We start from the raw sequence: 27,113 nt of genomic DNA on the forward strand, positions 1-27,113 counted from the left end.
AAAAGGACCAATGCACAAGCTTTTGGACAGTCAGACCAAGCTGGAGTACTCCGAAAAAACCATTACATGCACAGGAAGAGCTTACAAATTCCAACCTATAACGGCCTTCTTGTGGTGAAGCAATAGTGCTAAACATTAAAAGAAAGACAACAATAATACCAGGTCACCTGCAGCTGCAATCACATAGTAAAATTTGACATGGGAATATTTTATATGGCCATATGTTGTTTGTCATTCAGTTGTACTGTTCAACCACATACTACTGATTGAAGTTCATTACCAGAGGTTTTGTTTTGTTTTTCCACAACAAATAATGTGTGCATATGCCAAAACTTGTGTGAACTATTATTCAATGTAGCATTCTACTCCTTTACCTTCAAACCCTTCCAAAAAAAAAAAAGAATCTCTAATTTTGCTTAAAATATTTGATATTTGAATGTTTTTACTTATTCAAATACTCAAAAATACTTTCATACCTACAGTGCTGTGAAAACTGTACTTGCCCCCTTTTATATTTATTTATTTTTTCCTCTGTGGTGACATTTAAATATATAACATCAACTACATTTCAATCTCAGAAAGGAAAAACAAGAGTGAACATAAAATTTAGTTTTCAAATGATGACAAAGCTTTTCAAACCTGACTGGCCCTGTGTGAATTAGGTAACACCCCCATTGTTACATCATGAATTAACTGTTGTTAGCCACATTTGAGTTCATTTTCATTTGAAAACACCCAGGCCTGATAATTCCCTAACATGTAGGCTCAAAAACACACTTACCTGTCTGACAACACGAAGTTGGTGAAAAGATTTCAAAAAATAATATAATACAGCATGTTATATTCTGAAGAAACTCAGGAACAGTTGAAAAACAAAATCATGACATCTATTAGGAATCCGTAACAAAGCTATTACTGTTCCTAAGGGACTCCAGCGAGCCACAGTCTGAGCCTTACCCACAAATGAAGAAAACATGGAACAGTGAACCTTCCCAGGAGTTGCCAGCCTCCAAGTGCCAATTGACAGCTCAACTACTAGTTCACCAACGAAAACAGAATAATGTATAAAGCACAGGAGGCCTCACTTAGAGCAGTTGTTGCTGCCAAGGGTGGCATTAGGTTTAGGGTAATTTACATAAAATTCACATAGGGCCAGGTTGGTTTGGATTGTTTTTTTTCTCTTAATACCATCACCATTTATAAACTGCTTTTTGTATTTACTCAGGTCATTTCAGTATAATATTAAAAGTTGTTTAATTATCTGAAACATTTAGGTTAACAAAAAAGCAAAAACAGAAAAAATCTGTAGGGGACAAATACTTGTTTTTGCATTGTTTTGTTTGGTTATGTAACCACTGCTTGAACAGGCTGAATTCATGGGTTTTTAAATGTATTTTTTGATCAAATTCATTATCTTTGTACATGATTTTTCTCTTTTATATAATCCAATCCTTTAGGAGATTTTAATTTATGCATAGGTTTCTCAGTGAAAAAGCCTAAATACATTGATCCAAACTGTCACTTCACATGACGCTGTGTATGCAATTTAGCACGGCTTCTTAACATGGACCTCCCGCCTGACAGTCCTCAGGTTAATGGTGTGAAAACAGGGACCCTGCTTTCCCCAACCTGTCAAGTGGTAATTGGCCAGCAGTTTCCCTTAATAGCAGTGTGCCACAGAGACTGCAAACACTTCTTAAACTGTGTACAAAGTAATTGGTGAAGAGCAAATACAAAGGGCACACATAAACATGAATCCCCTTTTTATGTAACATTTTATTATCAATATAAATATGGTACAAATCTTATGATCGAGGCTTATTATCCACTTTGTGCTTTTGTTTTTATATTGCAGGTTATTCATCTGTACACATGAGAGAGACAGAAAAAGAAGAGAACTGTCAGAATCACCAAGATGAAACACTTTAATGATGGTAGCCTCTGAGGACAAAAGCTCAAGACAAGCTGAGGTGGTGAAGTCTCCTTTTGAACATTGCCTCAAGTTTGCCACAAGCATATATCAATGAGAAGAAACTGAAAGAAGACAGCCAACATTTTTTTCTGATTGGTACATGGGGACAATATGCATCATCACACATCCATCAATAAAAGCAAGACATGTAATAGCAATTATTTTGGCTCTGAAAACAGTTGAACATCCTGCTGATTCCCTAATAGGATCACATCAAGGTACTAAAACAGTTGTAGTATTGAGCCATTTTGATTTTTTTGTCCCTATACATAACTTTCAGAAAAGCACAAATGGCCTGCAGATCAGGCATGGTAATGAGTGCCTTGTTTTGGTCTGTAACTATTTTAAGTTTGACTCACATTGGCAGAGTAAGTGGCGATTGCTGGTTAATTGAAGGCGAAAAGGGCTTTGTGTGGCTTGCAATTTGCAGCCAAAATCAACCACCTTATGAGGCCATCCCACAGCATATCAATAACACCATTGTTGACCTTCGTCTGAATGAAAACAAAATCAAGAGTATCCATTATTCTTCTCTCAGTCGCTTTGCCAACTTGACCTACCTGAACCTAACCAAGAATGAGATCTCATACATAGAGGATGGAGCCTTCTCTGCTCAGTTTAACTTGCAAGTTCTCCAAATGGGCTTCAACAAGTTACGAAACCTGACAGAAGGGATTCTCCGGGGTTTAGGAAAGCTGCAGTACCTCTACCTCCAGGCGAACTTGATTGAAACTGTGACACCTAATGCCTTTTGGGAATGCCCCAACATAGAAAACATTGATCTGTCCATGAACCGAATCCAGCAGTTAGATGGGTCCACGTTTGCAAGTCTTACTAAGCTTACCACCTGCGAGCTGTACACAAACCCTTTTAATTGCTCGTGTGAGTTGCTGGGGTTTGTGAAATGGCTTTCAACTTTCCCAAACCGGACAAATGAGCGGATGGTCTGTGACTCTCCACGTGGTGTCGCGGGTTACAGCTTATTGAGCCAGAATCCTCACAACCCTGCGTACCGAAATGCACTTCACATGCTAACTACTGTGTGTACCGATGACTACGTGACACCATTTATTACTGTGTCTATGGAGTCCACAACGCTACCACCTGACTCAACACTTTGTGGGCTGGAAGACTGTCCCTCAGGCACAGAACCAGAGGACATAACAGTCAGTACAACTGAAAATGATGTGCAAGGAACCCCTCTGATGAAAGTAAAGGAAGTAACAAACACAGGTGCCACCATTACGGTTCAGATTCCTCATCCCTACAAGAAGATGTACATTCTGGTTCTTTACAACAACAGCTTTTTCACAGACATTCAAAACCTGAAAGACATAAAAGAAGACATTGAGCTTAAAAACCTTAAACCCCATACCAACTACACATACTGTGTTGCTTCAATACGTAATTCTCTTAGACACAACCACACATGTCTAATAGTCTCCACCAGCCCTCGGATTGGAAATGACCCAGTTGTAAACAACGCAACCGCTACTCACTATATAATGACTATTTTGGGCTGCCTTTTTAGCATGGTGATTTTTCTGGGAATTGTTTATTATTGCTTACGAAGGAAGCGTCAACAAGATGAAAAGCGAAGGAAATCTGGCAGTCTTAAGAAAAATATAATGGAACTCAAGTATGGACAAGAACTAGAAGGTGGGACTATTTCTCGAATGTCACAGAAGCAGCTGCTGGCCGGAGAGAGTATGGCCCGTATGCCGTACCTACCATCTGAAATGGAGCAGTACAAGTTTCAGGAGATAAGTGAGACTCCCAAAATGATGAAGGGGAACTACATGGATGTCCGGAGCATGGATCATCATGAGCGCAGGGAGTGTGATATGGGAATGGCTGGAAACAGTCAAGGATCAGTGGCAGAGATTTCCACAATTGCAAAAGAAGTTGATAAAGTCAATCAGATAATTAATAACTGTATAGATGCCCTAAAGTCAGAATCAACTTCTTTTCAAGGGGTTAAATCTGGAGCAGTGTCGACAGCAGAGCCTCAACTGGTGCTAATATCAGAGCACCCCCAAAGTAAATCTGGCCTTCTTTCTCCAGTGTACAAGGACAGCTACCATCACTCTCTTCAGAGGCATAGAAGCTCTGATGTCTCGCCAAAGAGGCCCAGCACTGCCACAAGCGGGCCCATGCGAAGCCCAAGGCCTTATCGTTCTGACTCCAAGTACATAGAGAAAACCTCTCCAACAGGAGAGAGCATCATTACAGTAACACCTGCCACAGCTATCTTGAGGGCTGAGGCAGATAAGATCCTCCAATACAGTGACCACCGGCATTCATATCCCGATGCTCAGATTGAGGAGCTAGAAGGGCCTGATAGCCACAAGCTGTTGGAACCCCTTACCCACTCCCACTCCAGAGACTTAGCCTATTCCCAGATGTCCTCTCATTATCACAATCTAAGCTACTCATCTAGTCCTGAATACTACTGCAAACCTTCACACAGCATCTGGGAGAGATTCAGACTCCACCGCAAGCGACATAAAGATGAGGAGTACATGGCTGCTGGCCATGCACTGCGTAAGAAAGTTCAGTTTGCAAAGGATGAGGACCTGCATGATATTTTAGACTACTGGAAAGGCGTTTCAGCCCAAAATAAATCATAATCCATCTAGGTGTTTTTAAATTGGATCTTCTGTCGCTAAAATGACACAAGAACATCATTTGACATCTGAATCAATGGATACTTCACCATAATTAACTAATATTTCATGTATATCACACACTCTTTTGACTGTAAAGAAGATGAAGTGAGGATTCGTCAAGCGTCTCTTATTATCTAAAGCATTCATCTGGAAAAAAATATATTGCAAATTAATTATATATATGTTACAATGGATATTAGGTTTTTTGGGTATCGCATGGCCAAGTCCTGTGACAGTGGATTTGCTGTTGTGTAATATGAAACTACTATATGAAGAAACTGAAACTTTATACATTTTTCGAGGAACTATCGGGACCCACGCAAACAGAACACTTTTCCTTCTCCTTGCATATATTTAATTGAAAACTGTGTACAGATATGGGTTTCTATATTTGAAATGTTTGCTGTGTAAATGGTGAAGTATTAGCAGATGAATCAGGTTTCTCAAATTGACCACTTTCTATTTGGAAAACATTTATGTTGAAATCTAACTTTAGCGCTAGAACCGCAATCATTACAGTATTCCCTTTAGAACTGCCACAGTTTTTATCCCCATTTCTTGGAGCCTTAAAAATGAAAAAGATTTAATTTAAAAATACTGTATTTTGGTCATTTGTAACAGTTTTATAAACTATAGGGAGAATAAGACTTGAGCAGTGGAGAAAAGCTATTTGGACAATATGTTTCTGCATTAAATTACATCAGTTACATGTTTTAGAATTTGCAAAGTACTAATTGACAACTCACAAATAAATATGCTTTTTTTATATTATACATAGCAAATATTTCTAATGTCATGCTCAAAATCTCTTTTGTTATTTTATTAATTTGGCAACAAAAATGAAGGCAACAATAAAAACAAAGAAACAAACAAAAAAAAAGAATAGAAATGCTGAAGAACATTTGAAGAGTCATTTAATTCAGCCCACAGACATTCACACTTATTCAAAACCCTAGAAGATATGGGTCCACAAGCTGTGCTATAGATGCAGGTTCTACATTTATATAAATCTGTCTTAACAGCACAAAACACACACAATTCCACTATGTTTCATTATTTTTAAAACAAAAATGAAGCCAAAATAGAACTGTTTTATATGAACTCTTATTTGGTTTGATTTTTTACCCACTTGGTGCTTTATTGCACAGTTCTTGTTCTTTTATTTGCAAATGACAGAAGGCATTTTGTGGTGGTCCAAAGATGTACGCAATGCAGTCAAGTAATCTGCGGAGCTCAAAGACAAAATTCTAAATGGAAATCATACATTCAGCTCCAGAAGAAGACTCAGAAGATGTATTTGCTGCAGTGGTTTTTAATACTTATGGTAGTGAACACCATAAGATTTCAAAGCTCTCCATAATCCAAAGTTGACGACTTTTTAATTCAAGTCATGCATTCAGATTTTCGAGAGCAGTAATAAAACCTTTTGCACCTTTTTACACTTCTTGTTCTAGTTTCGAGCCTTTATATAGTATGAACAAAACTACAGCAAAATGTTTATGGGCAATGGCAATTTGTCCTGGCCTGTACTCACACATGGGTAATAGTGTTTTATTGTCAGTGAGACAAATATAATTATCAATGTGTATTTAATATTGTTTCCGTGGAAACAAATTACTTACTTGGCAATTATTGGTCTAAAAGGTCAAATGTTTTTTCTTTTATGTCACAAATATCCCATAGCTGATGTAATGTTAAAGAGAGACATTTTGGCAAAAGTCATAAAGTATCAAATACAGTGGGTTCATTTTAAGTGTCAGAGATGAGAATGTGTAAGGAGTAAAAATGATCTCTTTGTGGTTCTAGTGTTAAAGTCATTTCAAAGAACTCCATCTGTAATATTTTTATTATTGTTCTTTAATTTTTTTTTGAGCTTTTTCATATTTCAGATGGATTCAGTTTTTAAATGACCTGAATAACACAGTGCAGTATTCATTGGTTAGATCCTGAAAGACTCCCTGCTGGCAAAAATGCAGTATAGACCATGCTTTTCTGAATACCTGTGTTTCCGTTACATGAACCGCTATTTGTATCTTTTGTACCAAAGTAGAAAAAGCTAATAATGTTTACAACTTTCCTTGCCTAGTTTGTAGATCAAGCAGTAGTTCAATATCATTTTATTTATTTCATTTTACAAGCTTCTCCCTTAAAATAAAAAATTGGCAAACTGTTGTATCCAGAAACAGGATTTTGTTTGAAAACCTGCTATTAATCACTAAAACCCCAATGGGAAGGCAGCTGTACATTGTCATTATTTAGGTAGACAGAAAGCTGCCCTGCAGGGGAGCCCGATAGATGAATGTAACAGATACATATTCTGATCTGTCTAAGGCAGCTTTTTCCATATATCTTCAAGAGGATTTTTAAATCATGCTATTAACAATGGTGGGTTTTACATTTGTTTTTCTTTTGCTTCAATATTTCTTCCAACCTTCTATATTGCATAATGTGTGATCATAAAGATGAATGAACATAGTTTGTTGTTCAGATGGGCCTTGTTGCTTGCTGAGAGGTTTAATGTGAATTTTATCTGCTTAGGCTGTTAACTCATTTTGTATATTATGAAAGACAAGTACCAGGCAAACATCAACATGCTAAAATATAATTTTCGAATGTGAAACTGAATCCTCTGACTTAATGGCTGTGAACTTATAAATAATGTTTTATTCTTTTTTTTTAAGTAAATATATTATTTCAAGCTTTTTATTTGTAAGATGTTTATATATTTTATTCCAATAAGGCTCATGATGATTCGTCACATATGCTTGTGGCATAACATAAGCATAGTTAACAAGTAATGAACATATATTTTTTGTCTCTCACATGATTTGTGAGTGACATTCTTACGGTCTCACGGCCCTTAATTATATTGACTATTCTCATTTAAAAATATATTTATATTCCAACCACTTCTTTAGTCTGGAACATTTCAGTCGAGGAGGATAGAATCATGTATAGAAAAACTTTACAACATACATTTAGGAAAGGCATGCAGCAATTATTTTAATAACTAGAAATCTTTGGCAAAGTCACTGCATCCTTTTTAAATGTTATGCATTATAAATATTATTTTTTACATTCAGTTTTAACTCATCCTCCTTTCATCCAACATGAGTCAGTGTTCTTCCTGATCCAAAAGTAAAAAACCTTTTTTACCTATTTTATTTAGTAAAGGATTGTGGGTTTAAAGTATGTTCCATTTGTAATGGTGCAAGAGGTAGGAGAAAACTGTGGTAGGTCAAATCAGGCCATTCAGAACCAACCCAACCCAACATGCAATGTTTTCAGTGGATGAAAGCAGGGCCTATTTTTGGTACTTGGCCACATTGTTAAAACGTGCAACACAATGACACCAAAGTAAAAAGCTAATTTGTTTCAACAAAATTTATTAGATTTTTATAGCTCTATTTATTTTGATTTTGATCAGATTCTCTTGACTAGATTTTCTTCTTTGAGACTAGAAAAAAACATGGATTGGAGTTTTAACTTGCATTTTTACTCCAACTGCCCTCTTATCTATAGGCTGGAGAAACATTATTATGTAGTGACCTCAGCTTTGTCTGGATTAATAAATGATAAACATTCTAACTGTAATAGATTAGAAAACATAACAGCATGGGAGATGTATTCATATGTGTTAAGTGTAAATCCCAGAATTGAGTATAATAATTTATCAGGAAACATCTTTAAGTTGACTTCCCTTTGTAAGCCTGATTGCATGTTTTTATATTTCAAACCCATGTGTACTTTTCTCTTTCCATCTAATTTAACTGTTTCTCTATGTTATTATTTTACTCTGTAATGAAACATTCATGAGCCTGATGTGAATGTCTTATGTAAGCACCTTGTTATCTGTTAACTGGGTTTTCTGACCTAATATTTCAACCGCCTTAAATTTTTTGAGATTTGAGTAAAAGTGTAAATTGTTGTTTTATTTCTAATGTTTATACTGTTGTTAAAGCTCCATTTATTATTTTTATAAAATGCATTTCAGTATCTCTCGAGAGCTGTCAAGGTTCTAGTTTATTTAGCCACTTAGAACCATGTTTTTTATATTGCATATTGTAGAACTTCTGTGTCTAATAAGAGTTCAAAGTGACAAGGGAACTCAAACAGTTGTTTGAGTGCATCAAAACAAACAAGAGCACAAAATGTGTTTTTTTTTATTTTCAATTCTTAAAACTATGTTATCTGCTTTCAGACAAAGTACTGTGAAATAAAGTTAAGGGTGCACATACAGCAAAGTCAGTATCTTTATTATGACTTAATTGTTTTATTTTTTTTTTTTTTTTTACCAGTTATGAGAGCTTAGTTTCAAGGTTATGTTAAATGACTTCTTGTACAAACAGCATGTGCATATTGAATGATTAGCAAAAAGTAGATATAACAGAAAGAGGGTGTTATAATACATTGAGAAATTGACTAAGCTATGGTTTAGCAATTATGATTGTAGAAATCACGTACAAAATGTTTGGAAATAATATATAGCCTACAACCTTGGCCAGTTGCTGATGAAAAGATATGTTTACATGATATAAAAATACACAAAATAACATTTTGATATAAAATCTGATAAAAAATTGCCCTGTTTAGGTCAGTTAGAATGACCAGAATTTGGCCTATTTGCTAAATGCCAAAATAATGAGGGAGATCATCTTTTATTACTTTCTTCAAAAAAAAAAAAAACAAATCATTCACTAATACTACTACGCCAATAAACAATTTAGGAAAGTCAGAATGATGATGATGTCAGGGCTTGCATGGTTCTGATTCACGAATCTAAACATTTGTGAACCTGTATTTTAAGGAACATCTTATTAGGGTGACAGTGGTAGGGGTTCGTCCTGTAACCAGTGGGTTGCCAGTTCAAACCCCTGCTCTGTCTGTTTCAGTTGTTGTGTCCTTGGGCAAGACACTTCACATGCCTTGCCTGCTAATGGTGGTCAGAGGGTTCAGTTGGGCTGATTGTATGGCAGCCTTACTTTATTCAGCATGCCCCAGGGCAGCTGAGGCTACAATGTAGTTCACCACTATCAGTGTGTGAATGTGTGTATGAATGGGTTGATGACTGATTGTAGTGTAAAGCACATTACAAATGCAGGCCATCACCATTTACCATCTCAGAAAACAATGTTTCATTGTGTGTTTTTATTGCAAAAGAAACCTCTAGCAGTCTGGTTCATCCTTGGGTACAATTTTCAGATGCCCAAAGGTGCAAGCCATTCAACACAAGTAAAAACACCAAGGCAATGACCAACCATCCTACCATTCAAGCAGGAGACAAGTTTTTTTTTTGTAGAGATTAATGTGTTTAGGTGTACAATGTGTCTATCAACCTCAAAACAAAAGCTCCTGGCTAAAGCTGATGGAGCCATTATCCACAGTGAAACCAGTCATGCACCTGATATGGACTAAAACGCCACTCAGAATGGAAGAAGCCATATGTCCAAGAGAGCACCATCCCAACTCCAAAATACAGCATCATGTTCAATGTGTGTTTTTCTGATGCACTTCTCAAAATAGAGGGTATAATAATAAAAGGCCATTCTGTGAATATATTGAAGCAACATTTTCAGGCATCTGCCAGGAAATTTAAGCTTGGGAAGAAGTGGGATATTCAAATGGACAATAAACATATGTCTAGCACCAAATTAGTTACAAAGGGGCATAAGGACAACAGAGTAAATGTTTTTAGTAGCCATCATAAAACCCTGAACTCTTTGTCATAGAAAATAGTTTGAAGAGCTGAAACGGTAACTGTGAGCAAGGTGGGCCACTCAGTTATACCAGTTCTGTGAGGAGAAATTCAATTCAATTCAGTTTTATTTATATAGCGCCAGTTCACAACACATGTTGTCTCAAGGCTTGGAAGGAGGAGGGAAGGCTTGCAGCATTCCCTCCTCCTGGATGAGTATGTAGAGACAGTGGACAGTCACTGGCGTTGACTTTGCAGCAATCCCTCATACTGAGCATGCATGTAGCGACAGCGGAGAGGAAAAACTCCCTTTTAACAGGAAGAAACCTCCAGCAGAACCAGGCTCAATGTGAGCGGCCATCTGCCACGACCGACTGGGGGCTTGAGAGAACAGAGCAGAGACACAAAGAGAACAAAGAAGCACTGATCCAGGAGTACGTTCTATGGGAAGGAAAAATAAATGTTAATGGATGTAGCTCCTTTAGTGGTTTCACCTAGAAAGAAATAATAGATAAACTCTGAGCCAGTTTTCAAGGTAAGAGAGCACATAGAGTTAGTTACAGTAAAGGTTCAGTCAGTAGCTATGTCTAGGAGAGAGAAAGGGTTAAACACTAAAAGACAGAGCCATGTGGATCATCGGTAGAGGGTGAGCATTAAGTTGTTGCCAGCAGAAGCTTGGACAATGCCCCTCTCCAGAAAGGTGTCACAGGTAGACACAGAGCCAGGCCAGGTGTAGCTTCTAGGAAGAGAATAGAGAGAACAAGGTTAAAACTGAAATAACAGCAAATAATGCAAAATTGGAGAGTAGTGTGAGAATGTAGCGAAGAGGGTGAAACTGGTCATTATGTCCTCCAGCATCCTAAGCCTATAGCAGCATAACTGCACAGATAGTTTCAGTTCAGATTATTTAGTTAAACAGCGCTTATTTACAACAACGTCGTCTCAAGGAACCCCACAAAGGGTCCCGCTGATGGTCATTGTTATACTAAAAACCACAAGGATTGGGATACCTCTCTCTGTCAGACTGATTATAACCATTGGAAAACAGAAGGGGTCATACATGTAGCAGAAATGGAGGGTGTGTTTGCACCTCAAGAAATGTGTCAAAACCCCAGCCAACTGTTGTGGGAAGCTTCTGGAAGGACACTGGACCTGTTGGACCAAAGTCATACAGTTTAAAAAGCAGTTATACCAACTACAAAGGAATGTAACCTATGTATGTAACCTTCTGAATTTGAGCAAAGTTAAACAATTCTATAAACAAATATCTCTCCAATTATTGTAATTTAGCCAATAGATATTTTAGTAATCAGCAGTGACCTATAACAGGAAACAACTAGTCAGATTTTATGTCAGAAGGTAAGAAAAATTGTGTTGGGTCTTCATATAATGCATAAAAATATTTGGTTTCAGTTGTACTTCAAGATAGAAATCAAAAATGTTTACCAGTGAATACATTTCTAAACGTCTGTCCTCCAGAGAACTTGGAAGACACTGCAAATGTAATTGTGTTCACTCACTGTAGGATCTCAGCTCCTCTCCTCCTGGTTGGTTCTGGCAGCTCGGTAGGTTCCCCGTTCTCACATCCTTGATCCTGCTCTCATCACGACCTTCTACAAACGCCATCCTGAAAGACGTTCTGGATTGCCTGGGGGCAATCGTTGAGAGGAGGGTACTGTAGGATCTCAGCTCCTCTCCTCCTGGTTGGTTCTGGCAGCTCGGTAGGTTCCCCGTTCTCACATCCTTGATCCTGCTCTCATCACGACCTTCTACAAACGCCATCCTGAAAGACGTTCTGGATTGCCTGGGGGCAATCGTTGAGAGGAGGGTACTGTAGGATCTCAGCTCCTCTCCTCCTGGTTGGTTCTGGCAGCTCGTTATCAGCAGCTGCAGCTCATCTCCTGATGAGCTCACTGGGCTTCTTAAGGCAGCTGCTGGAACAGGTCTTCGCTGGAACATAACCTCAGTTATGTGGACTCCCTGTCTGCCTACCTGCCCGGCTACCTACCTGCCTGTCTACCTGTCGACCTGCCTATCTGCCTGCCTGCACCTGGTAAATACTCACCTAAGGACTGCTCTGTAAATATACTCACCATCAGCACTCTCACCTTGGATTCCTGGATTCCGTCCTCCTCCCCTGGTTCCTGGACAACACCAACTTATTATCCTAGGCAAGCCTACACTAGGAATAAACTTCACTTACCGTCTACAGTATGTGTTTTGAGTCTGTTTTCATCTTCTGGTTTGTTCTACTTCGACTACTTTAGTGATTCATGATACTCACACGTCTAAACACACATTTATGACCAACACTCACTCAACTGGGGTACTGAAACTGGCATATGAGAACTCACTTACTCATGTTCAAATGCATTGACTTTATGATTAATGAGAGGAGTTGAATGCAATTGCTCCATAAAAAAGAGCCTGTGGTCATCTGTGGGTATTCTTTAAAGGTGGTTACTGGAGAAACATAAATTACCATTTGTGACACTGGCAAACAAAAGTTCAAGCAAAGCTGATTAAGCACATCTGCAGAAGGTCATATTTATATACATATAAATTTTACAGCGTTACTTATTTTGGTATACCACATCAGCTTTCTTCTCTAAACTGGCTTTCACATATGCTGCCTTCTCTGAGGGAGTATGCTATTGTATCAGCAAAAAAACTAAGAATGTTTTGAAAATAAAACTTGCATTTTATATTTTTATCTGTTATACTTTGCCTCAAATGAGGCAAAACTGATTATCTTGCAAACTTGAAAATTTCTTAGTCTTTTTTTTCTTACCTATTAACACCCAACATCTTCTTTGCTTTGCTAAAGTATTAAAAACCTTACATTTTTTATCTTTGACATGTTGCAACCACAAACCTTAATATATAAGTATTTTTTCAAGGACGGCTAGGTTATAAAACAGTATTCCAAGCTTTGAGTATTTAACAGAGTGGTTTTTAATCCAAGATTCAAAAATGGAAAAAGTCTGGCACAACTGGAAATGTAACAAAGCTTTCTACTTACAGCATTCTGCCCCTGGAAAGGAGAACATTAATCAGAGCCACCGAAAATCCACAACTCAGGTGGCAGAATATGTTTACAGGACAACAATTAGTTCACAAATCTGATTTTTATGGAAGAGTGGCAAAACGAGAAATGCAAAGTGGTGCATTCTGCATTTTCACACCTGAAAAGTATGGCTTATATATGTTTATATCCCCATTTGAGTGAATACTTTCGAGGATAACGTTTTGCTGCATTTAGAGATGAAAGTCTTTTGGGGGTGTATCTCTACTGGCTTCGCACAGCTAGAGACTGACATATTCTCTCAGCAGAATACAGGAGACTATACGATGGAGAGTGTCTGAACATCAACTATCAAGTCTTTTCAATTGGATTTAGGTATTGGCCATTCTACCACATGAATATGCTTTAAACTAAACCATTTTATTGCAACTCAGACTGTATGATTGGGGTCATCTGGAAGGTAAACCTCCGTCCGAGTCTCAAGTGGTGTAGCCTCGAGCAAGATTTCCTGCAGGATTGCCCTGTATTTGGCTTCATCCATCTTTCCTCCTACTCTGACCAGCTTTCCTGCTCCTGCTGTAGAAAAGTGTCTCCAGAGTACGATGGTCCTACCACCACGTCTCACCATTGAGATAATGCTTTTGGGCTCATATGCAGAATTTCGCACGTAATGTTTTACATCCAGACTAAACAGTAAGATTTTGGCCAACATGTAAAACATTTTAACTGTCCAGCCACCGTTCTTCCCCGTTTGCAAACAAACAGGACTTCTTTTGGCTGTCTTTCAACAATTGTCTCTTTTCGCCACCAGATATGTGGAGTTCATAATTAAGAGCTGCTATGTGAAACGGATTCTCATACTTGAGCTATGGAGCTCTGCTCCGCCGCCGGAGGAACAGTGCTCTGGGAGTTTAAGAAATTGTACTATGAATACATATGAAAACCACTTTTCAGATTTTTATTTGTAAATTATTTTGAGCATTCTGAATCACTTTCCTTCCTTGACAAAACAAAACAAAAATCTAGGCTGACAGTATCTGTTTTAGAGTAGCCACAGTGTAAATAAAATGCCTGATGTCAGACATAAGTAAAAATGCGACAAGGCTTTGTATCTCACATTTATATTAATTTTAAATATACGTTTATCATTGGCTATATCTGAAGATGCAAATTAATGTAAAGCTCAAAAGTATATTAGCTATTGTAGGTAAAGAAGAAAAAGCATAATTTTGGAAGCATTTCCAGCAAACTGACACCATGCTGGAGTAATCAAGGAGCCAAATAACAGCTGAATGTGTTGTAGCAATGCCAGATTGATGCCAGAGAGAGTATGTGATTATTTTCCCCATCCATCATTGCCTTTTTTACAAAAAATACAGACCTGAAAACACGCAACATATGCCAAGGCATATCATGCTATTCTAAATCATTAACTGAGAAATTCATGCTTTAATATAATTAAATCTAATTAGAAAATTACATCACAAATCAAACACTAATGTATAGCTCCTATTGATGTATTTTTTTCCAAGAATTGGGTTTTTCTTTTTCTTTCACCAAAACTCCATAAATGGCTTATCATACTAAATATGTTAATTATTACATTCTGATGTTTATTTAGTGCACAGTATTATGTTCCTTATTATATACATCAGGTTGACAGCTGTTAATGGTGGACTAATGGAAGCCTTACCACAGACTTCACCTTTCCTTCTATGATGGTCATACTTGTCAGACTCATTTGGATATTAATTTTTCATCCAGCAGATGTCTCATCATGCACACCTAGTCACCAATTCTAATACAGTGAAGGTAGAAAAGACACCAATGACTGAGTGATTAATTGATCTCATTTAGGACAAAATTATATAAGTTGTAGGTTTTACCTTAATGTAGCCTCATTACCAGAGAACAATATTTAGTACTCAACTGGTTCCTTTCCTAGCAGTCAACGGTGACCAGGTACTCTGGTCCGTGGACAGGTTTCCAGCCTCTCGCTTGGAGACACCATTACCCATACATAAACACACACACTCACACCGACGAGGGATTTACATTTGGCAAATAATATGAATGTTTTTTGATTGTGGGAGAAAACCAGAGTAGTCCAGGAAACAATTTGCAAATTATGCACAGAGTGCTTCCAGCCAACATTTAAACAGGGAATCATCAAGTTGGGAGGCAATGCTGAAATTCACTGAAGACCCGTCCAGCCAGTTTTATCAAAATCTAATGAAGTTAAATCCTATAATTGCCTGTGAAATGTTTAGTACTTAATTCAATCATCCAGTATTGTTTGTCTTTTTTTCTACTTGATCCCCCTCATCTATTCTCTTTCTTTTCCATTCACCAGTCCTTTATGGATTCTTCTGAACCTTTGATCCTTTCAAAGTTTCCTCTTCATCATGCAATCTATCCACTTAATTCCATCTGTCAACACATGGGTAGCTGTTTATCCATTTTTTATGTCAGTCATCCTCCAAACCTTTGTCACACTTATCCAAAATGTGAGGCTATTTTATCCTTTCAGGAGAGTTCTTATACTTGTCATTCACAAGAAAGGCTTTTCCAAAAAGTATTTGATCCATTTCTGTAAGTGTGTACTTATTTCTTGTTTCATTCCATTTTTAACCTATTACTCCATTTGTAGACTACTTGTCTTTTATTTCTTTGTATATGTGGATTACTTGGATTGTTGTCAGCATCTGTTGGAACAAATGGTCACATTAGAAATATTTAAACTGAGAAAAACATTGATCTTTATAATACTTATTCTCCCCGCTGTATTTGACTAAGGCACCAGAAACATTTACATTAACATTTTTAGTGTCCTCTCGAGAGTTTTATTCCATATATTTGTACACAATTTTGGATAATTTTACAGAAACAGAATGGAAATTACAGTAGCCTAAATAAACCAGGACAGGGGTTATGCAGAAACATCACATACAATTTGAATTATGTTTTGTTACTTTTTGCATCTTTGTAAAAGTAAAACATAAGAAGTCATAATTGGCAGCGGCTGAATACAGGTAAGTGAACAGGTGCATTGGACTACATCCAAAAACCTTTAGGGGGCCAGATATTGTGTTTGACGAACTGCTGAGAATTTTTCTAAGTGGCATAAAAATCCTCAGTGAGTCTTCTTTATAGTGAACACCATCTGTGAACCTGTCAAAAGTTATTTTTCTCAAAAATGCACCAAACTACATCCACAATTCATCAACCATATCTACACTTTGTTGTGCTTAATGCAGTCATCAGTAGGTTATATAATGTGAAACTCTTGCTTCCTTTCCTTTGCAATTTATTTGCATGGAGGAAAATGAAGGGAAGAAACTATGAACATATAAGATTTGATTTGTTGCTTTGATGAACATTGTCACCAAATGTCACCAAACTAAAATCATTCAGTCTCTAAATGGTACAAAAGTATGGACAATAGAGCATCATTTGAACTTTCAGTGATGGTTCTTGTGCTTGAAATATTATGTAAGATGTCACTTATGACATAAGCTTTGGAGCCACTAGCTAACCTTTTAGTCAATTGATTCCTCTCAAACACACTAGCATGACCAAGAACTTACCTTTGGTTTGTTAAGGGAAACAAAACATAGATACTGTACAAACAGCATCACTAAGCTCTGTGGACTTTATGTTAAAAATAAAACTCAAACACACAAAGGCAAAAGCAGCAGTAGCATCATCAATGGCTTCATCCAGAAAGGAGACAGTTAAGCATTGGGGTAGAAGTACTTTCTATAGAACAGAAAATCAAGGAGAGTAGAGCAGGTAAATGGCAGCAAAAACTGCCAATGGCTTAGTCCATGAAAAAGACAGCTAAACAAAGGAGCACCAGGCCAAGAATGTTTTCTATGAGAAAAATTAACAAGAAGACAACACAAAGTTAATAGAAATAATAGTGCAATCAATGGCTTCATCCACGAGAGAAAGAGCTATGCACAGAACCACTTACCCTATAGTACTTTCTATGGGAAAGAAAAACAAGGAAAGTTAGAGCCAGGGGTACCCCCTATTAAAATGAGAACAGAGGGAACACAGTTAGTGGCAGCAATAACCACAAATAATGCATTATATAAACAGCACAGAACGTTTTGCACCATCAACAAAAATGTTGCAATAACATAGATGACTAAAACATGTAATTGTGACCTCACCAGCCATAATGTACTGTAGATGTTGGTTAGCTGGGACTTAACTGCTAAATGAAATCTATGACATCTTAAAGTTTAGGACTGTATTATTATTAGAAGACAATTCAGGAGCATTGAAATTATCAAAAAATGTATTTGATCTTATGTAAAATTCAACTTGTTTTGTTGACGGCAGCAAAGAAGCTTCATATTAACATTGGGAAAGAAAATAAAGTGTGTTAAATCCCTAACGATTTTTTTTTATCTCTCCTCCTGACTTTGTTATAACATAAAATCTGTGTGAGATCACTTGCTGTTTGCCTGTAAGTGCTCCTTCTGGCATCTTTTCAGCAAAGTTCAGTAAAGAAGGTCCTCCATTTCAGGACATGGCAGAGTGCAATAATCAGCCGTCTGCAGGGCTTGCAGACTCTAAATTTAAAGTACTTGAAAAGAGCAAACACTAAAGTTCCTCAGCCCTTGTCAAATTCAGTCCCTAATTGGATATGGGCGATCGACTTAGGAGAAGACAGTATCTACAGTTGGCTCCAAAATGGGATCAGCTCCAAAGATCAAAGCTCAAATAGCTGGTATAATTAACAGACTGAGCTCAAATGAAGCTGCAATTCTTTATGTTGGGAGGCAACTCTGGAACACACACACATATATACATACATGTATATATATATATATATATATATATACATACATACATACATGCATATATATATATATATATATACAGGGGTTGGACAATGAAACTGAAACACCTTGTTTTAGACCACAATCATTTATTCATTTATTAGTATGGTGCATTGTCATCCTGATACACAGCACCGCCTTCAGGATACAATGTTTGAACCATTGGATGCACATGGTCCTCAAGAATGGTTCGGTAGTCCTTGGCAGTGACGCGCCCATCTAGCACAAGTATTGGGCCAAGGGAATGCCATGATATGGCAGCCCAAACCATCACTGATCCACCCCCATGCTTCACTCTGTGCATGCAATAGTCTGGGTGGTACGCTTCTTTGGGGCTTCTCCACACCGTAACTCTCCCGCATGTGGGGAAAACAATAAAGGTGGACTCATCAGAGAATAATACATGTTTCACATTGTCCACAGCCCAAGATTTGCGCTCCTTGCCACATTGAAACCGACGTTTGGCATTGGCATGAGTGACCAAAGGTTTTGCTATAGCAGCCCGGCTGTGTATATTGACCCTGTGGAGCTCCCGACGGACAGTTCTGGTGGAAACAGGAGAGTTGAGGTGCACATTTAATTCTGCCGTGATTTGGGCAGCCGTGGTTTTATGTTTTTTGGATACAATCCGGGTTAGCACCCGAACATCCCTTTCAGACAGCTTCCTCTTGCGTCCACAGTTAGTCCTGTTGGATGTGGTTCGTCCTTCTTGGTGGTATGCTGACATTACCCTGGATACCGTGGCTCTCGATACATCACAAAGACTTGCTGTCTTGGTCACAGATGCACCAGCAAGACGTGCACCAACAATTTGTCCTCTTTTGAACTCTGGTATGTCTCCCATAATGTTGTGTGCATTTCAATATTTTGAGCAAAACTGTGCTCTTACCCTGCTAATTAAACCTTCACACTCTGCTCTTACTGGTGCAATGTGCAATCAATGAAGACTGGCTACCAGGCTGGTCCAATTTAGCCATGAAACCTCCCACACTAAAGCGACAGGTGTTTCAGTTTCATTGTCTAACCCCTGTACATATATATATATATATATATATATATATATATATATATATATATATATATTGTTGTCCGATGAGCTAACCCCTCCCTCCTACTTCCCTATGTCTAAATGTCTAAAGGGATTGCTCAAACCAGCTCTCCATCCAACGGTCCGGACTTCCCCAACCCTGAAAGGTCTTACTAAGCAGGTTTAATGAAGGTTCTGTTGAAGCTGGTGTCGGGAAATGACTCGCCTAGCCTCTGACAGCGTTCAAACAAAAGTCTCGCCCTTCTTCAGCTGGAGGTCTGGACAACTGAGTAGCCTATCGCAGTCATCCACACTTTCAACAGTCACTTTTGTTCACGGCTGCTCATTCCCTAATTTTACAACTGGCTCTTGGTATATGGGCTAGGTTGATTTTAGTGGCTCGGCACGAGCCCCAAGGGCGCTGTTTTAACAAACTTGGTTAAGGCAACCTATAAAAACCTCCTAAAATATCTTGGAACCAGGCAACAAGACTTTTTACCACCAATGAAAAACGAAAAAAATACGGTGACTCAAATAATGGAATGTCCAGGATTTAACTAGAATTTTATATGCTTTCTTTAATTAGTAACGCTTTTGCAGGGGTCAGTAACAGCTTAAATTCGGCAACACAAAATAATTTCAATAATAGAAATGAATCAATCAACTCAACCTGTCTTTCCCTGATGCTGAAACTAGTGAGTTTGGGGAGGCTTTGAAGACGGAGGCTCATCCATGCACCTGATGGAGAAGATTCTTCTGGCAACGAGTGGTTTCTTGAAGGGAAAACGACTTAATCTTCAGTTTTCTTCCTTTAAGTGGCAAGCACTGATGCTCCAGGCTTTGATGGTTAAACAGGATCTTTGTTGTTATATGTCTCCGAAGACAGTAGTTTCCAGAGGCTGAAGGAAACCCGGAGACATAAATTGATTCAGGACTTCCAGAAGCCTGAAACTTACAGGTCCTTCTCAAAAAATTAGCATATTGTGATAAAGTTCATTATTTTCTATAATGTAATGATGAAAATTTAACATTCATGTATTTTAGATTCATTGCACACTAACTGAAATATTTCAGGTCTTTTATTGTCTTAATATGGATGATTTTGGCATACAGCTCATGAAAACCCAAAATTCCTATCTCACAAAATTAGCATATTTCATCCGACCAATAAAAGAAAAGTGTTTTTAATACAAAAAACGTCAACCTTCAAATAATCATGTACAGTTATGCACTCAATACTTGGTCGGGAATCCTTTTGCAGAAATGACTGCTTCAATGTGGCGTGGCATGGAGGCAATCAGCCTGTGGCACTGAGGTCTTATGGAGGCCCAGGATGCTTCGATAGCGGCCTTTAGCTCATCCAGAGAGTTGGGTCTTGAGTCTCTCAACGTTCTCTTCACAATATCCCACAGATTCTCTATGGGGTTCAGGTCAGGAGAGTTGGCAGGCCAATTGAGCACAGTGATACCATGGTCAGTAAACCATTTACCAGTGGTTTTGGCACTGTGAGCAGGTGCCAGGTCGTGCTGAAAAATGAAATCTTCATCTCCATAAAGCTTTTCAGCAGATGGAAGCATGAAGTGCTCCAAAATCTCCTGATAGCTAGCTGCATTGACCCTGCCCTTGATAAAACACAGTGGACCAACACCAGCAGCTGACACGGCACCCCAGACCATCACTGACTGTGGGTACTTGACACTGGACTTCTGGCATTTTGGCATTTCCTTCTCCCCAGTCTTCCTCCAGACTCTGGCACCTTGATTTCCGAATGACATGCAGAATTTGCTTTCATCCGAAAAAAGTACTTTGGACCACTGAGCAACAGTCCAGTGCTGCTTCTCTGTAGCCCAGGTCTGGGGAATGCGGCACCTGTAGCCCATTTCCTGCACACGCCTGTGCACGGTGGCTCTGGATGTTTCTACTCCAGACTCAGTCCACTGCTTCCGCAGGTCCCCCAAGGTCTGGAATCGGCCCTTCTCCACAATCTTTCTCAGGGTCCGGTCACCTCTTATCGTTGTGCAGCGTTTTCTGCCACACTTTTTCCTTCCCACAGACTTCCCACTGAGGTGCCTTGATACAGCACTCTGGGAACAGCCTATTCGTTCAGAAATTTCTTTCTGTGTCTTACCCTCTTGCTTGAGGGTGTCAATAGTGGCCTTCTGGACAGCAGTCAGGTCGGCAATCTTACCCATGATTGGGGTTTGGAGTGATGAACCAGGCTGGGAGTTTTAAAGGCCTCAGGAATCTTTTGCAGGTGTTTAGAGTTAACTCGTTGATTCAGATGATGAGGTTCATAGCTCGTTTAGAGACCCTTTTAATGATATGCTAATTTTGTGAGATAGGAATTTTGGGTTTTCATGAGCTGTATGCCAAAATCATCCGTATTAAGACAATGAAAGACCTGAAATATTTCAGTTAGTGTGCAATGAATCTAAAATATATGAATGTTAAATTTTCATCATGACATTATGGAAAATAATGAACTTTATCACAATATGCTAATTTTTTGAGAAGGACCTGTAGAGCAATCAGCTGTTCACCGATCAAGTTCACTTCTGTTGTCTGGATAAAAAGGCTTTAGATGAAATCAGTTTCTTAATCTTGAGGCACAGTCCTTTCTGGGCTCACGGGTTGATCCTCTTTTTTAATGCAGTCAATCAGTTGGGCTGTGTCTCTGTTCCTTTTCCATCTAAGCTTCTTTTCTCCGTCTGATCTTGTTCGCTGGACTTCTGCAAGGAAACAACCCCGTTCCCTCCTTCAGCATTGCTTTTATGGTGCTTGATGCTTTCACCAGTGAGCCCCTTATTAGGCTTCTCAGTTATTGCACAACCTATTCAGCTCAGCTTCTTGATTATTGCTCAATACTTTAGTCATGGTCATCGTGACCTACTGTTTCTGTTTCTCAGCCTTGGAGATGCAGATAATAGCCACGCAGCTGGTCTGTAGTTGCATCCTCCCTTCCTCCCATCGCTGTCAGCATGCAGCTGGCTCTCGTCACTCCCAGTCATCCTACAGTTCTTTCCTTGATCTGCTCTGTTTTAAACTTTACACAGTATTACACATTCCATTCTTCAGCTTTCAGCATTTACTTTAAAACACACACAGCAAATCTGAAATCGCAAATTTAACACCCTCAGAGTTAAAATGAACACTTTCCCAGGGTTTATATGGGAACCACAGGCAAAGTGTTAAATTTACACTTTTTATTTAGTTAAAATTATTAACACTAGGCAGTGTTGCTTAACAAACTCTTACAGTGTTAAATATTAACACTACAGGATGACTTAAAATTATTAACACTGTGACAGTGTTGTCTAATAAACTCTTACAGTGTTAAATATTAACCCTAACCCCAAACCCTAACACTCACCCTAACCCCTAATTCAATTCAATTCAATTCAATTCAAAGATACTTTATTGATCCCCGAGGGGAAATTAGAATTCCAGTACAACCCATCCAAACATACATCATGACACAAGACAAGGGGGGGACGGGTCACCGAGGCTTTGCTGCCCACTCACAGGCGCTGCCCTTGTTAGATGAGAAAAGAGGCCACATTAGGTAAGTAGAGGAAAAAAATCATATTTCACACTTTATCTTTAGCAGGATACAGTTTGAGATTGCAATAAACCTCAGCACAAAGAAGCAACAAGTTTACAAAACAACATCAAGCCGGGAACGGTGAAGGCGATGTGAGGGGGTGCATATGTTTATCTTGAGCATGTGTGTGTGTGCAAGTAAGTCCATGAAGCACTGTCACAGAGGCCATTGTCCTTGATGGTATGTTGGAATGTTCATCAACAGGCCACAAAGTTCTGAGCAGGTCCACAGATGTCCTCAGAGAAGGGAGGGTGCAGAGGGAGCAGAGCGTCATGTTTACATAACTTCCAGGAGAAGTTGAAGATAGCCAGCCATCAAGGCCGTGCAGGGGAGCCAGATTCAAGAAAAAAAAAACCTAACCCCTAACCCTAACACCCGCTACACGACCGAGGACGTTTAGAAAAAACTTTTAAATTTAATTGGCTACTTAACCTATATTGTTCAAAACTATATTTTAGAGAGGAATTTAGTTTAACGTTAACCCACGATGTCTTAACATGACATGAAATAAACACTAACGTTCGGGCAGGTCTGCTTAAAGTTAGCAAAAAACGGCGACAAAAACTTGTTATAAATGCCAATAAATTTTAATCTGTCTCTAAATTTAGAAACGAGTCAGCGTAAACTCATTTTAATAAAAGTAGCAAGGGCACGATGACTAATTTGTGAAATTTTACTCACCACTCTCTCCTTCTCATGTGCCATGTGAGTGTGAGAAAATGGCTGCTGACAAATTCCTTCACGGGGGGTACCTGTCCAAGTACCCGGATGTTCAAAGTGTCACTCATTAGTGTTAAATACCGTCAACTCCGGGATTTGACACCAACACTCTTATGTTTCACTAGTGGAGAGTTGATACTACCAAAATCAACACCAATACATCAACACTTCACTCTGAAAAAGCCAAACACAGAAGAAGAGGTGAACGGATGGACTCTACATACCTGGTTCCCACCGTGAAGCATGGAGGAGGAGGTGTGATGGTGTGGGGGTGCTTTGCTGGTGACACTGTTGGGGATTTATTCAATATTGAAGGCATACTGAACCAGCATGGCTACCACAGCATCTTGCAGCGGCATGCTATTCCATCCGGTTTGCGTTTAGTTGGACCATCATTTATTTTTCAACAGGACAATGACCTCAAACACACCTCCAGGCTGTGTAAGGGCTATTTGACCAAGAAGGAGAGTGATGGGTGCTGCGCCAGATGACCTGGCCTCCACAGTCACTGGACCTGAACCCAATGGAGATGGTTTGGGGTGAGCTGGACCACAGAGTGAAGGCAAAAGGGCCAACAAGTGCTAAGCATCTCTGGGAACTCCTTCAAGACTGTTGGAAAACCATTTCAGGTGACTACCTCTTGAAGCTCATCAACAGAATGCCAAGAGTGTGCGGAGCAGTAATCAAAGCCAAAGGTGGCTACTTTGAAGAACCTAGAATATAAGACATATTTTCAGTTGTTTCACACTTTTTTGTTCAGTATATAATTCCACATGTGTTCATTCACAGTTTTGATGCCTTCAGTGTGAAGCTACAATATTCATAGTCATGAAAATAAAGAAAACTACTTGAATGAGAAGGTGTGTCCAAACTTTTGGTCTGTACTGTATACTGTATATAGAAAATCAGTTATTGTAAATGAACAAGTTTGTTTGTTGCAATTGGGCACGGTCTAAGGAAGACCAATGTGTGTTTCTATCTTGTTTCTAATAAGGGATTTGAAACCTGTGATTTATGAGTACCTCTAAGTTGATGGGCTGCAACTCTTCAGCCTTGTTGTAGATGTATGCTGATAGATTACTCTGGAGCCTGAGGGAACCCAAAACTAACTCATTAATACAGAGCAAAGCCCAGGTGATCTCCAAGCAGACCAAGGGAATGATCCTTCAAATGACCAATGTCCAGAGGCAAATCACAGGGACCACCTGTCAACAACACTGCCAGTGAAGAGGAGGGGGAACTGCTGAGCATACTACATATAGAACCATAGATATTGAACAGTTCATTATTATTCTAGACCAAGTGAAAGAGCTTGTATGCAGGCTGTATCTCCAGAAAATACATAAGTCAGGTGCCCACACAGGCCACATAGCTTTTGTTCATAAAACTCTTCCTTCTGGCGATTAATGAGTCAATCTGTCTCTTTCCCATGTTTCCTTCCCTTTTTCTGCCAAACACAGACTCGTGATCATGCAAGAGTAGACTGAAGTCCAAAAATTATTTTTTTTCATTCTTTTGACAGATAAAAAGCGCTTAGGCTTTTAGTAGTTCCTCCTTGACACCATACAAATGTGCTTATTGCTCATTTCAGAAGTAAGAAACTCTTGAATATACAATAAACTAGATTAATGTGTTCCACCATCTTAAAAATGTTAAAGTTAGAACATTTTGAAAGAGCTTTGTCATAAACACATTACATTAGTGTTGATTAAGTTACCATGTATAGTATATAGACAGTCATATACAGTCTTAATTAATAAATAATAATATGTGTTCCCATGAGATTGGGTTTTCAAATTAAAATTACCTTTTAAAATAGACACTTTTATTACACATACTTAAGCCCACTTTACTTTATTAAAGATCTTTTTTTTTGTCTACAAGGGCAAGCAGGTATACAATAGATGGATGGATGTTATAATCTAGACTTAAATGTTGTGTTTTCATTGGCTGTAAGCAGAAAATAAACACAATTGACAAAAATAAAGGCTGTCATCTGTCTATGTGGACTGATATAATGACTGTATATATATATATATATATATATATATATATATATAAATATATATATATATATATATATATATAAATATATATATATATATATATATATATATATAAATATATATATATATATATATATATATATATATATATATATATATATATTTAAAGCTTGTCCTTCACAGTAAACACTCTTTCACTCCCAGGAGTAGGAGAAGCTCTACAATTTGCTTTATCTTGTTTAACCTGCAGAAGGGAGCTTGACCTTCAATGATTGTTTATGCTCCACCCTGCTCTGGGAGGCTTCATCTCCAGAGCTGAGGAAGGTAAGCTCCCGTGTGACCTTTGAATCTGTTTAAAAAGTTTAGCTCTGACTGCCATAAATGTTTAACTTAAAATGTGCCATACAGTGCTTTCTAAACCTCTGGTCCTACAGTGTTATTTACATACACTCATTCAATACTTCACTGTAGTGTGCTGGCACCCTATGTGGTGCCACAAGGCCACTTGAAAGCAACATCACCAAACCTTTGATTTATTAGTTTTGGTTTCTGACTTGAAACATAAATAAATAAATGCTAACATGAAAAGTGTGGCATGCATGTGTCTTGTCTTCAGCCCTCTTTTCTCTGATACCCTTGAAATAAAATTCAATGCAACCATTGCCTTCAGAGGTCACCTATTAGTAAATAATAAAGTTCATCCTTGTGTAATTTAGTCTTAGTCTAAATGCAGCCATTCTGTGAAGACCTCAGAGATTTTTTAGAGAACATCACTGAACCACTACCATCATGAAGACCAGGAAACTAACAAGACGAGCAAGTAAGGAAGTTATGAAGAGCATGAAAGCATGGTTAGGTTATAAAACAATATCCCATGTTTTGGCCATTCTACTCGGTGCTGTTTAATCTATCATTCAAAAATTGAAAAGGACATGGTACAACAGCTAGCATACCAAGGTGGTCATGATTTGAGGGTGTTAGGGTCTTTGTTTGCGTTGAAGTTATTCTTATTTTCGGTTTACGTTTTGGATCTTGTTTCTGTTTATTATTTTCCTGGCTGTGCTCAAGTTTCTCGTGTTCTAGTTCATGTTCTGTACGTTATGTTTTCCTGATTAGTTTGTATCCTTGAATTTCTGTTTTGCTCCAATCACATTTTGTTCTCTCCTGTCTGTTTACAATTAGCCCCTCATTCTGTCCACCTGTAATCAGTTTAGTTTTTCACCTGTACCTTGCTCCATTTATACACCTTTGTTCTGTTCATTTCTCACAGAAACATTTTGGATCACATCTCTCTTTATGTCATGTCCTGCGTTCATGCCAAGCATGTCTTGCCTGTCTGTTTTATTAATTAAATCAGTTACTCACCACCGATGCCTCCTGCTTGTCTGCATTCCGGGGCCCTCCGCTACACCATACCTTACAAAGGTGTGGTTGTCCAGTGAAACAACCAAGAGGCTCATCGTAACTTTAAGGGAGCAAAAGATATCCTAAGCTCAGGTGGACATCAGGTGGACCTTTATAGGAGAGTGGCAAAAAGAAGGCTGT

The 27,113-nt window shown here is 38.4% G+C and overlaps 1 protein-coding gene across 1 annotated transcript in view; it reads left to right on the top strand.

Moving 5' to 3' along the window:
- LOC124864047 (protein ELFN1-like) overlaps positions 1–8,828 on the top strand; it is an 89,709-nt gene extending 80,881 nt beyond the window's left edge. The window contains exon 2 of the mRNA XM_047358653.1: positions 1,856–8,828. Coding sequence (XP_047214609.1) covers positions 2,263–4,602 — 2,340 coding nt within the window. The 5' untranslated portion in view covers positions 1,856–2,262 and the 3' untranslated portion in view covers positions 4,603–8,828. The remainder of the gene's footprint in view (positions 1–1,855) is intronic.
- The last annotated feature ends 18,285 nt before the right edge of the window (positions 8,829–27,113 follow it).

This window comes from Girardinichthys multiradiatus, chromosome Y (assembly GCF_021462225.1).
Source record: "Girardinichthys multiradiatus isolate DD_20200921_A chromosome Y, DD_fGirMul_XY1, whole genome shotgun sequence".
Classification (NCBI taxonomy): Eukaryota; Metazoa; Chordata; class Actinopteri; order Cyprinodontiformes; family Goodeidae; genus Girardinichthys; species Girardinichthys multiradiatus.